Source organism: Lipotes vexillifer, unplaced genomic scaffold (genome assembly GCF_000442215.2).
Source record: "Lipotes vexillifer unplaced genomic scaffold, Lipotes_vexillifer_v1.1 scaffold1429, whole genome shotgun sequence".
NCBI classification, from domain to species: domain Eukaryota; kingdom Metazoa; phylum Chordata; class Mammalia; order Artiodactyla; family Lipotidae; genus Lipotes; species Lipotes vexillifer.
Window position 1 is genome coordinate 255,117 of NW_006787152.1, and position 14,175 is coordinate 269,291.

Genomic DNA, 14,175 nt, shown 5'->3' on the forward strand with positions numbered 1-14,175 from the left:
TGGATTTGATAGACTTTCACTTAGTATTTCCAAATTCTGCCCATGCAGTTGAACACATTCCTCACTTTAGCACTTGCTTAAATCTGAAAGATGTTCCAGCTCTTTTCCAAATCCTTCCCAGATGCAATGTAACTGCGCCTCTCTTTCAAAGACAGCATGTGGGCACTCACTGCTAATATGGAATAAACATGGACAAGAGAGACTAGGGACAGCCAACTCCTTCCAGTGTCTAGGGTGGTAGGGAAGGATATGCTGCTGCTGCCTTTATCATCCATTTGTTATTAGCCAGTCATGCTGTGCTCTGGTCTATAAGTTATGAGGAACAGTAACGCACCCAAATCTTCAGTGAGCAGGGTCAGTGGAAAATTGTTAGGTGTATGTGAAATTTATATGGAAAAATCTAGGTTGAGCAGTCTTGCCACAGTGGTCTTGCCATGATAGCTTTTGCTCCCATGGTTTTATCATTTATTGTTTGGTGTAAATCTATAACTGTTTGTTTTATTGTCTGATAATGATTTTATTTTGAAATAAATTCTTTTGGCCACAGTAAGCTTTTCTTTTCTAACCTGAAAATGCATATTTAACAAAAAATTTAATACTGAATTTTTGTTTCTCAAAAAAATGAATGGTAATGTATAACTTGTACAAAATTGTTTGTTGATATTTAGCAGCATCCACCATTATACCCAAAGTGATATCATCAACCACACAAAACTCAAATGACACAGATCTGCTGAAAAAGTGTCAGCATCTACTTCAGAAGTTAGCTGTTACATTCAGAAGATTGTGCCCAAAGATGACATTTTAGCATGGGCAGCTGCAGGAAATGCATTTTTATATTACTCTGTGAAGCATGACTTTTCATTTAGATCGAGTGACTTTCCTTCCAAGTTATTTTGGTTCATTTCTTATTCCAAGTTTTCTTATTCGGGTGCAAAAAAATGAGGCAGTAATTATTCATCTGTTAACTCCCTTAGCAGAAGGAACTCTTTGCAAACAATTGATGGTTTGGTTTTCTCCCTCTTTTAATTCATGGAATCAGGGTACAGCTTTTGATAGTTCATTTTGATAAAGTGAAATCTCTCTCATTATTTTGAATACTATGAATGTTTTTGCTTCTCTAAAACATGTTGAAAATAAAAATATTTTGTGGTAATGATGTGAATGTAGTGCTTAATGGTGCACAATGTTACAGTAAAACATTTATTAAATTAAGAAGCCTATGGAGCAGAAATGTACTTGCAATTAGTTATGACTCACACACAGTCATAATTGCTTTCAAACAAGCTGTGATAATCTACCAATCTTGAGTTTTGTTTCCTGAAGGTATCTGTGGAAGAAGAATGTTATGAACTGATAAATGAGATACTTCCTATGAAAATATTTGATCTGAAATATGTACAAATTTGCATTTGAAAAAAATAATAGAGTTAAGAATACCTCCCATTTAGCAGAATTTGTTTTGTGCTTACCAGGTATTTCAGCCCCTAAGAGGGAATATTTTTCAATTAAAAATATTAAGGTCTATAGAGAAGGACCCAACTGAAAATGTTACAATTTCAAATTTATTAACCTAAAATGGTTAATGCAATTTTGAGGACTATTGCAGGCAATTCCATGAAATAGTTATATAATATGTCCATAATGAAAAAAATATAATCTTAAAAATGTCAGGGATATGATATTAGAAACAGAAATGGCTAAGAACATAACGAAAATACATGAATGTACTAAAATACATGAATGTAAGAAAACTTCTCATTTTTAAATTTTTTTTACTTTATATGGATATATGAAAGTTTTATTTTTTAGAAAGAATTTTATGTTTGAAAACGTTTTAACAATACCAATATAATATAACTGATGTGTTGGTCAATAAATAATATTTCAAAGATATATAGCATTAACTTTTGTTAATATTCCTTTTCATACTCCAGAATGTCATGTATACACTATAAACTATATCATACTCTCACTAGAAAGTTACCAGTTTCTCAACACTGGTCCAAGTAACTTTTTGCAATTGATTCTTATATGTAATCTTCCTGAAATTTGGGTCCTTTCTCAAAGTGACAAATTATATGTATTACTCTTTGCTCCCCAAATGTGCCTAGCAAGATGTGGGTTCTCTTATTTCCCTTCCCTTCTTCCTACTCAGATTCTAGATGTTTCATTACTCGTCTTCATAGAACAGTTAGACATCATTGCCGTTGATTCTTTTTACATTCTTACTGTTGGAACAGTTTCTTGCTCTCTGAGTTAAAGAGGTATTTAGACAAGTGTTCTAGGAAGTTCCTTTTCTTCTGCAAAATTCTGGGGCTACGAGCCTTTCGCTTTTAGTTCTCCTGACCACAATTTCTTTTTTTTTTTTTTTTTCTTTTTTTTTTTTTTTTTTTTTTTTTTTTTTTTTGCAGTACGCGGGCCTCTCACTGTTGTGGCTGGTCCCGTTGCGGAGCGCAGGCTCAGAGGCCACGGCCCACGGGCCTAGCCGCTCCGCGGCATGTGGGATATTCCCAGACCAGGACACGAACCCGTGTCCCCTGCATCGGCAGGCGGACTCTCAACCACTGCGCCACCAGGCAAGCCCTGAACACAATTTCTGAAGCTGCAGTGGTCAGGTTTCACAGTGGGTGTCCCACAAAGACTCTGCAGGGCCGTGAGATTTCCGGGTACCTCCGGACCTCCCTTCATTAAGGAGCTTGTTCTTTCAAATTTTTTTTTTCAGCTTTGTCTGAATGTCTACCAAGCTAAGAAGGGAAATCTTCTTGATCTGTTTTTCCTATTGGCAAACAAAATAAAATTCCAGACCAGCAGCAACACACTCCTCTGGTTAATAAGATTGTAGGAGCCCAGACATTGCAAAGGGCTAAAATGATTATGTTTCTTCTGAGACATAATTTCAGGAAATGAACCACATGCAAAATGTGAACTCAACAATGAGAATGATGTGAATCTATAAAGCAGGCATTAGCCTGTTATGCCAGCATGGGGAAGCATCAGCCAGTCAGTTGTTTTGCTTGTGTAAAATCAGTCCTTACTTGGTTATTAGGAGTCTCAGTCTCTAGTCAGTGTTTTTCAAAGTGCGATTCACGAGAACACCAGTCTCATCAACTGATCTGAGGGGGAAGTGCTGCCATGGTCATACAGTAATGCCTCCACCCTTACCCTGTTCTCATGGATTCCTAGCACCGTTGTCTTATTAAAGGTTCCAAGTTCTGCAATGTAGACCGTCTGTTTAACTTTTTATAAACATCATTCTCTACAGTTATCTGACTTTGGCTCTAGAACCCACTTTTCAAAAAAATAGCCATTAAAATCCCAAGTAACTAATGGTTCTGAAATATTCTTTGAAAGTAGCCATACAAGTATGCTTAATTCTTTGACTCTTAATAAATACGTATATCTTTAAAAGAATCTTCTAATTTCTTCGTTATCACTGTGACTTTGAATTAACTCTTTGAAAATAAACGTTTTTGTAGTATTCACAATGTGTGTGTGTGTATTACCATCATAATCATGAAGGTGATTTCAAAGAGTGCACAATTTTTTATTTCATCCCAAGATTTTACAGACCTGAGGGCAAGATTCTACATAATGGAACCATGTAATTACAGCAGTCAACAGACTCTTTGGAACTGCTTGGTGTGTGTTATGCCATGGTGCATCAGCCTCTGACCTACAATGTCATTGATCCTGATAATTATGACATGGCCTATGAACATGAAAAAGGAAAATAATAAGCAGAGGGCTAAATAGAAAATATTTGTGTGAAATTTATAGTGGTAGGGCCAAGAAAGAGATGGAGTTCTTTAAAAGAAAAAGAACATTTTAAATAATAAAGGAGTATTTTCTCCATCAAAGAAGGAATCTGCTATATGTTAGATTAAGCACATGTAGCTTATAGTGAAGCAAAACCAAAAAGAGAAACAGATTTTCAGCAGAGTTTTTGCGGAAAGGCAGTGTGCCTTATAGTCATTGATTACCTTGGTGAATGCTGTAATAAAGATGAAAAATAAAGCTCTAACCTTAGAAAAGCAGATCTAATAATGATAATAAATCAATTTGTAAAATCTTAAAGTAGAATAATATGTGACAGTTTAATAAACTTTCTTATCTAATATTTTGCTGTCTGGGATATTGTATTTAACACAAATTATCTGCTTCATCAGTGTCTAGTGTATTGCCTGACATATGGTGGAAAAGTGTTGAGATAATATTTATTAATGGTAATTTTGAAATAGCTCAAGATTTCATAGTAATTATAATACTTGTTTTAGGTATTTTACTAACAATTCTTAGAACTTTTCTAACAGCCCTAAAATGAATTATTTTCCCATTTCATAGATGAGGTAGCTGAGGTTCAGGAAAGTTGAGAGACACGCCTAAAGATACAGGGCTGGAGTGTGACAGAGTTATGATTGAAGCCCGGTTTGATTTCAAGCTGTTGTTCCCCGTCCCTGGCAACTATTTACATAGCATTTACATTGTATTAGGTATCGTAAGTAATCTAGAGATGATTTAAAGGATATGGGAGGATGTGCATAGGTTATATGCAAATACTCTGACAATTTTTATAAGGGTCTTGAGTATCTGTGGATACCTACTCTGTTCTTGTGATACCAGAGTAAAGAGGGATGTGGATGCTTTAGCAAAGGAGAATCAGTAGATTCCCTAGCACTGAAAGATTCCACACACAGGATTTATCATTTTCATCAGGGACTTCAAAAGGCTGTGTCATGTAGTAATTTGTAATTTTGCTGAGCCATGAGTTGAATCTTAAGTGTGGAGAGGCTGTTCTATAGGAATGAGTCACTGGCTACGTGAACCCAGCCAGCAGCAGCTTGGTGTGACTTTGCTGTTCTTTGTCATTTATGCAGTAATGCCCATAAGAAAATGCATCAACTGTCACTCTGTGTTCAGTGCATCTTAATGAATGAAGGTCAGCTGTTCAAGTTGTAATGAAGTCAGAGAAGGCAAAGTGGTCTAAGAAATGATAGTTCTTGCCCACGTTTTCAGTAGGAAATTTTAAGGGGTGTTTGCAAATTTGAGGACCCTTTGAGATCCATTATCCAGGCTGGTCTCTAGAATGTTGTTTCACATTTGAGCAAATAAAGGTGGGTGATTTGCCTAAGGTTACAGAGCTGGTAAGTGTGTACACCGCATGTTTTATGTTTCCTTTGCTATTTTCCTTTTCTTCTGCTTTTTAAACAGTTAGCAGCTTTGGGTGTTAGGTCTGCCTTTAAGTGTTTTACATCCTTTCTGTCATTTAACCATCTAAAATAAATGCCATAGGGACTTCCCTGGTGGCGCAGTGGTTGGGAGTCTGCCTGCCAATGCAGGGGACATGGGTTCGAGCCCTGGTCCGGGAAGATCCCACATGCCACGGAGCAACTGAGCCCGTGCGCCACAACTATGGAGCCTGCGCTCCAGAGCCCGTGAACCACAACTACTGAAGCCCACGTGCCTAGAGCCCACGTACCACAACAAAGAGCAGCCCCCGCTCGACACAACTGGAGAAAGCCCGCGCACAGCAGTGACGACCCAACGCAGCCAAAAATAAATAAATAAATAAATTTAAAATAAATGCCGTATACCCTGAGAAAACCATAATTCAAAAAGAGTCATGTACCAAAATGTTCATTGCAGCTCTATTTACAATAGCCAGGACATGGAAGCAACCTAAGTGTCCATCAACAGATGAATGGATAAAGAAGATGTGGCACATATATACAACGGACTATTACTCAGCCATAAAAAGGAACGAAACTGAGTTATTTGTAGTGAGGTGGATGGACCTAGAGACTGCCATACAGAGTGAAGTAAGTCAGAAAGAGAAAAACAAATACCATATGCTAACACATATATGTGGAATCTAAAAAGAAAAATTTGTCAGAAGAACCTAGGGGCAAGACGGGAATAAAGACACAGACCTACTAGAGAATGGACTTGAGGATATAGGGAGGGGGAAGGGTAAGCTGGGACAAAGTGAGAGAGTGGCATGGACATATATACACTACCAAACGTAAAATAGCTAGCTAGTGGGAAGCAGCCGCATAGCACAGGGAGATCAGCTTGGAGCTTTGTGACCACCTAGAGGGGTGGGATAGGGAGGGTGGGAGGGAGGGGGAGATGCAAGAGGGAAGAGATATGGGGACATATGTATATGTATAACTGATTCACTGTGTTATAAAGCAGAAACTAACACACCATTGTAAACCAATTATACTCCAATAAAGATGTTAAAAAAATTAAATAAATGCCATTGTTACCCCCATTTGACAGATGAGGAAACAGAGGTTTAGAGATGTTGCTTGCCCAAGTTCATGCTCAACTAGTACTGGGTGAAGGTGGGATTACAACAGAGAGATCTGATCCCAAGGTCCATCATTTTACTCTGTATTTCCTTTGAGAAGAAAACAAAAAAAGCCGGTTCCTTTTTTGGTTGTTTTCATAACTTAGACTCAAATGCCAAAATGGAAATAAGCAACAAGGAAAAAAGAAAGGATTGAGAAGATGTGCACCTTGGTTCAGGATTAAAACATACTTAGACAGCAGTTCAGAATTTTTCTAATTCAGAGCCCCTCTGTGTGTGTTGGGCATCCTTTCAAACAGAGCAGCCCTAATGAGCTGAATATTTGTGTCTAAGAACTTCAAAAATGTGGAAGTTACCGTTTGGTTTTCTGCTTCTAGAGTGTAGGAACCGGAATAGGTGTGACATTCCAGCCTAAAGCCACCTCGAGCTGTTAATGAGTTTTTGAAAATCCTTCCAAAGTGACTATAAGATCTTTGTTATTTCATCTGAAGGCTTGGCCTTCTGTGGGCAGGGTAAGACTCACTGTGGTGGGAACTCAGTTCTTCCTTCCTCTTGCTGAAGCAACCTTGGAAATATCAACACATCTAAGATTTACCTGAATTTTATGACCACCGAATCACCAAAACAAGACATTACCACATTGGCACATCCTGCGGTTTCCATGTGGTCTTAACCGAAAATTCTGCCAAGAGTTCCTAAGAGTAGCTACTTAGTTCTCACAGTGTTCCCTCTGAGGCTTGCCACCAGCTTGCTAAGAATTCTGAAAGCTAACTTTCATTATTAAGTATTTCCATCTAGTGTGTTCAACTGTAACTTGAAATGAAATAGAATTATATTTTGCATTTTGTTTATATGATTAACTAACTCATACCTGTTTTGCTTTTCTATTTACAGTGTTCAAAATAAAAAGGGTAGTCATTTGTAACTTATTTATATTATTAGAAATGACTTATTTCCTTTTCATCATAGCCTTTTTCATTAGTAATTGTTTAATTTCACGTAATTACTTGTGATTTTTACAACTTCACATCTGACATTTGGACAAATAGAAAAGGGTCTAATTTATCTTCCTAGTCTAACACATTGTACTAAAAAATATTCTTTGCACATACAGAATATTTTTTACCAAAAAAATGCGAGGATTGCACTTCCATTGAGGACATTTGTATAGGCAATGTAAAAATTCCGTGTGTATTTTGTAAAATGCTGTCACACTTAAATAACTTGAGAACTTCAAGTGAAAGCTCTTACATAAATGCAAATTACAGTTGATTATATTTGAATGTCATTTTACAAAACAGCAAGGGTGGAATTAAAAAACAAAGCTTAGCAGGCAATAAAAGCGACTTAGAAATTATGACCTGGATGAAGGCAAAGCGGTGGTCTTGTGGTTTTTGAGGGCAATATACTTTCATAATTGGTGGAGGTTGATTATGCTTCATAGCTGAGATTAATACTCTAGCTTTCATTGTGGAGTTTAATTTGCAGTAAGGGTCAGCCTGATGCTTCCTCACTAGACTGTTTTTTTTCCCACAGTTAGAAGAGAGGGCCATGTTTATTTTGTCTACTGAGCCTTTGTTCATCATCTTCATCTCCGCCTGCCAGCCGAATCCTCTCTTCTCTCTGACATGTTGCCTGACCTCTCTATCCATACTGAGTTCTACTTTCTCAACCCCTGTGTAGCATTGCCGATGTACAGACTTAACCATGTTCTGCCCTTTATTGTCAGGCACTGTTTGAAATAGTGAGGTCTTGTTTCAATAAATGATATATTATGTGCTCCTGGAGGGACAGTGTTGTAACTCCTTGGTGCTCCATGCATTCTAGATGTATTTATTTACAGTCATGCAGTTTATGGCTAGATGAAGCCTTAGGGAGATGATTTGTTTCAATTGCATAATCTTGTGGACCAGGAAAATGAAGCTCTATAGAGGTAAAGTAGTTTCTTCTAAGGGTTATGGCTTGTGTTAGGCCTAGAATTTAGGTGTCCCAATTTCCAGTTTAGTATAATTTCCACTCTTCCTTCCTTATATACTTCATTCAAAGAATATTTATTGAGCATCAGTGGCAGGCACTCTGCTAGACCCTGATACTGCAATGCTGAGCCTGTCTTGGAACTTATATGGTGATCAGGGAGAAAGATACTAACAAATAGCACACAGATTAGATGCACACTAGCTACTGAGATAAGTGCTGTTAAGGATTATGTGGTTCTGAGAGAGTAGGTAATGGATGGAAGATTTCCTTGAGAAACTTGTCTTTGACTTGTAGGACTTGACACTGTGTTTATATGTACTTTTTAAATGCACTTAAATTAGACAAATATTTGTTGTTGCTCACTCTGTGCTGGGCCCCAAAAGAAATTAGAGCCAGTAAGCTACAGCCCCTTCCCTCAATGTATAGTCTAGAAGACGATCAGCCAAGAGGTAACTATCAACGTAAAGCAAAATGTAGAAGTTCCATGGTTCAAGACACAAAGCTGGGCTTCCCTGGTGGCGCAGCGGTTGAGAGTCCGCCTGCCGATGCAGGGGACACGGGTTCGTGCCCCGGTCTCGGAAGATCCCACATGCTGCGGAGCGGCTGGGCCCGTGAGCCATGGCCGCTGGGCCTGCATGTCTGGAGCCTGTGCTCCGCAGCGGGAGAGGCCACAGCAGTGAGAGGCCCACGTACCGCCAAAAAAAAAAAAAAAAAAAAAAGACACAAAGCTCACATTTTGTGGGAGAGGAGGAACATTAGGAACATCTTCCTGTCAGAGATGGCATAGGATACGGCCCCTGAACGAAAGCTAAAGAAAGGAATAGAGAAGGCCTTCCAGATGTAAGAAAAAGCAAACCGAAATGGAGCAAGATAGGAAATTAGAGGAGTTTTCTAACAACAGAAAGTAATCTCATTTTACAGGAGCAGGCTTTTCGGTTACACAACTGTTGGGGATATTGTCTATTTAAATGCCCTTACAGTCAACTGAAATTAAAGATGGAAATGCAAATGTTCCCTCGTTTCTCCTCCTGGAGCACATACTCCTGTGCTTTGTTTGGTTGCCGGCTATATGGACTGTTCCCGCCAACTCCACCCCTACCCCTCCGTGGCAGCTACATCTAAGTCTTTAATTGCTATGTTACCTAGCATTTCACTGGGGTTCAGTAAACATTTAATCGTCATAGTAAAAAGTGTCTGCTATGTTGAAACTGTTTTCTCTGGCATAAGTTACCTTCTCTAGAAACAGAACTCCTTCCGGATGACATGGCTGGCCCAGTGTAGTGAGTATCAAATTCAGTTTTTACATACTGCCTACACTAACCTGTATCATCACGTAGCTTTTATGCAATTCAGAGAGGTCTCAACCGTTCCTCCCAATGGATGGTATAATAGTTTGTCTAAATATTGTTGTAGGAAAGTGCTGCAGAATTACTTATTAGCATGTGTTAAGTGGCCAGCTACTGTGTTCCAGGTTCTGTGTAGGACACAGTGTTATTGGTCAATCTTATTAGGGAAGTAAATGGAGGAGCAGATGAGTGGTACCTGATCCAACTCAGGCACAGATATACTTTATCGTTTATAGCATTGCCAAGAATAAAAATTAGGGATATTTCATGGAAAAATCTAGATTTTTGGCTTCCCTTGGTAAATCGGAAGATCTGGCAACACTGGGCTTATATCCCAATGGCAACAGTTAGTGGGAGGTAAATAGCAGCTGTCCTCTTTAATTAGGGTGTGTGTTTCTCAGTGTGCTGTAGTCCCTATCACTCCCTATTGCCTACATCTAGCTTGTTTTATTCATTTCTATGGCTTCCTGGCCCTTATAATGCCCCTTGCTTTGGAGTGCTCTTGCCTTTCTGGGACCCTTCTCTTTAGTTTCCAATAGCAATTTTCTGGTCAGCCAGACAATTAATTATGACCACAACAACTAGTGTCTGTGTGATGCTTAATAGTTCGCCGTGGTTCTCGAACTTTTCCATGTATCAGAATCATCCAGAGGGCCTGTTAAAACAGGGATTTGCTAATCAGTTTCTTACTCAAAAAGCTTGAGGTAGGATGGAAGGATTTGCATTTTTATCACATTCCCAGGTGATGCTGGCTGGTGTGTGTACCACCTTTTGAGAACCAGTCAACTACTGTATTGTAGCACAATAGTAAGTCATGTGAGCTTGTTGGGGCAGGATGTTCCCCACCAGAGATAACATTTGGCAAGATTAAGCAACTTATCCAGTGTCATAAGAAGCAGCAGAGTCAGATTAAAACCATGTCTTTAGAGTATATCCAGTAGGAGACCATCCCATACATCCCTGTTCCTGCCCCACATCTGCCCTCCAAGATGCACAGAATCCTCTAGAGAACGCTGTAAAACAGACATAGCCACGGGGATTCTAATTGAGGATTATACCATGGGTGATCGTTGTCATATCTCAGGACACAGAGAGTTAGCACTTGTTTGTATTCAGTGAGCAAAGGCAGAAAGGCGAGGTCAAATCTTGACATCAGGCATACCTGTGAAGGTATGAGACATGCCTGCTGGGCAAAGTGCAGGAGGCCCCACAGGCAGTGTTTCGTGCTTGAAGGAGGTCCACTTGAGCAGGCAGACGGCAGAGCAGGTGGGACCAGTACAGTCTTTGGTATCGACACGGAGCAACAGGTGCTACAGAGCCAGGCGGAGCACAGCACTGGGGATTCATTGGGGAGCCAGTGATACCGTTTTCAAGGGGGAGCCTCATGGGGAACTGTGACTGAGGTAGGCCCACCTGAGGTCTGGGACTTGGGAACAGGACTTCAGGATGGCAGGATTGCTGGTGGGATAAGACAGATTGCCTGGGCAGGGACTGGGTACAGAAAACAACTATAGGGATCCATTTTCCAAGGTTGGGGTGCAGGGCAGAGCTATAGGGCTTCTCACTTACTAGATCTGACTGTCAGGGTCAGAGCAGAGCTAGCAAGAAAGGTGGTTTCTTCAGTCTTGGCATGTTGGGCTTCTTAAAACTTTCTCTAAGTCAAGATTAGTCTAATGACATGGGGCCCTTCCCTCTTACGGGATGAGAAGGAAGATAAAGATGGGGAACCAGACAGCCCTAACATGGATTAAATTTATTAAATTCTATCTGCTTAAAACTCTATGAAAAGAATAATTGGGTCATCATGTAATCAAGATAACCATTCACTGACCTAGTTCAGAAGTTTGTTTATCTGTACAGAATCAAGACTGTTTTAACAAATTATCAGCCATCTGTCTCCAGTTTTCAAGATAGTTAGTTATTTGTTGATTTCCATATTCATGTGCATATGTAATTTACATGTAAACTACACCCATGAAAACCTATTTTGTTTGAGATTGTTAGACAGTGATATATTCTGGTTAATTTGGGGGTTGACCATACAACATTTTGATTTCAAATCTTGTTGAAAAAAAATTTTTTTTTAAATCTTTTTACCTCTTTCCTGCTAAGTGTTGTATAATGAAAATAACAAAGTCCCTTTTCCTTGTTAAAAAAAACTGAATAGCCTCCTCAATCTGATAATATATATAAGGCAGCTATAAAATAAATATTGGCAGTTCAGGAGTGTGGGAGTGGAGAGGCATGCCTACCGCTGCTCAGGTTCAGTCGTTAATATTAACTGTTCTTCTGTGGTTTTACCCCTATCCCAGAAGCGAGCCATAGACACTAACCCTGATTAGTTGGGGAGTCTGATTGAGCTTCTGCTACTCAGTGAATACCCAGCCCATGAGAACACTCAGGGCTGGGTATATTACGCGTTTAATTATAATAAACTATAAACACAGAGGGGAAGAGGGTCTCTTTTTTCCCTTTAATAACATTAATTGTTTTAGGATTATGATCATCACCTGAAAACAGTTATTATGTGTAGCATGACGTCCTCATTGTTCCGACGGGAACCAAACACTCTGCTTTCCTCTAGTCAACTTTAGGTAGCCTCATGGTTTAATCTAGAGGGAAAGATTTGGGATTGGGTTTTATCTAAGAAAAAAAAAAAGAGAAGCATTACATTATTATAAACCAGTTCAAAAACCAGTATATGAGGAAAGACCTCACTTGTGCACAATGTAGTGTGCAAACCAAAGGCAATTTTCAGTGATGGAAAGGAGATGAAAACTTTTTTTTTTTTTTAAACAGGCTCACGCACAATTAGTTCGAGAAGTTGATGTGGAGAAGGTGTCTGCTTTTGAGAATCCGTATGTAGATGCAATAAAGAGTTTATGGAACGATCCTGGAATCCAGGAATGCTATGACAGACGACGGGAATATCAGTTATCTGACTCTACCAAATAGTAAGTATTCCCCCAGGAGGCCCTTTGGACCTTTCTCTTTGCTTTCATGTGCAGGTGCTCTGCAGTGAGACCTTCTGTGTTCTGTAATGTGTGTTTTGTTATCTGATTCTAACTGCACAGTTAGGAAGTGTAGGCATTAAACTTGTGCCAACCTCATAAATTTAAACTATATTGTAAGGGACTGGCATCATGAGTCAGGGAGAGTATTTTACTGTTTTCTGTTTGAAAAACAAACTGAAGACTCTAGGAATCTGCATTCACTAACCTGTCTCTTTCCACAAATTGTAAACCAGCAGTTCTCAAACACATACTTCATTGTGCTTTGAAATCTTGTAATAATAATTTTTAATGCAAATTTCTGATCTTACTCATATGCTGGAAAACACCTACGCACATTAAGAACCTCAAACAAATGCGCTTGATTATGGCTTCGCAAGCATCAGACCTCCTGGTTTCTAGTTTCCAGGCACAGAACCTTGACTGCTTCCTGGGAGCCACTGTTATGTTGATGGATAGATTTGCCTTTGCATGAAAATTGCGTGGGAGTCTAATTTTGCATGCATTCCCGAATTATTTTGTGAGCTGTCAATCAAAATCATGTGTCCTGGGAGAGATTTGCATCCTAGAGAGCTTTGTTAGTTCTCTAGATTAAATCTTGCCTAACAGAAAGAAAGTAAAGATCTGGCAGTCATTGGATTAATGTAATCAATGTGGTCAGCAATGTAGATAATTGGGCGCCTGAAAAATGGATTATTTTTAGTAGTATTTAGCCAGATTTCTGTCTACATTAATTATGTTAACCCAGCATTTGCCTCTTGTATTGGTTCTGGGCAGACAGAAGAAAGGGTGGAAAATATTCAGCAGCCTCAGGGCAGTTCATGTGTTGAAATGACCCTCTGGATGAGAGCAGGACCATGGGGAAAATAAGGAGCCCCATAGGCTGATAGGCATCACTCAGCAGTGCAGAGAACATCCAAGAGCTGTTTGGCTCTGTTTTTGAAGTAAAGTGGATCATGCTCTTACCCTAGTTCTAGGCATTTGTATAAGATAAGTTATGATTCAGGTTAGCCAAAGAAATGTTGCCTGGTCAAAACAATTCTTGTATTCCTAAGGTAAATCTGAATTACATAATTCTGAAATGTGACGCGGAACGCTCAGGAGCACCGTGTCTGTCGTGTGTAAGCTAATACCCACCGCTCAGTGCCTCTGAAATGCGCGCTTCCTCATTCCCTACTTCTTTTGTCCTTCCACGCCTTCACGGAGCCTTCCACACTGCCTGTCCTCAGTCTTCCTCTTCCGTGTCTGCCCGCCTTCCTTCGCCCCCTTCCCTTCCTCCCTCCCTCCCCCCACCGCCACTGCCCCGAATTCCTACTGTGTTAAGTTCCTGTGAGTGGAGAGATGAAGATGTGTTCAGCTCTGATGTGTTCCAAATTCTGCCCCCTCAACCTTTGACCAGCTGTCTTCCTTTTGCTTCCTGCCCCCTCTGTCTTTCTGTTTCCTTTGCCATTCCAGACTCCATCCATCTCCCCCACATTGCTGCTGTGCTTTTACCCCTCGTTCCTATTGCTGCTCAGTATGTCTTCCG

At 39.7% G+C, this 14,175-nt stretch overlaps 1 protein-coding gene across 1 annotated transcript in view; it reads left to right on the forward strand.

Moving 5' to 3' along the window:
• Nucleotides 1-14,175, forward strand: part of GNAQ (G protein subunit alpha q) — a 292,811-nt gene that overhangs the window by 194,210 nt on the left and 84,426 nt on the right. The window contains exon 3 of the mRNA XM_007459886.1: nt 12,436-12,590. Coding sequence (XP_007459948.1) covers nt 12,436-12,590 — 155 coding nt within the window. The remainder of the gene's footprint in view (nt 1-12,435; nt 12,591-14,175) is intronic.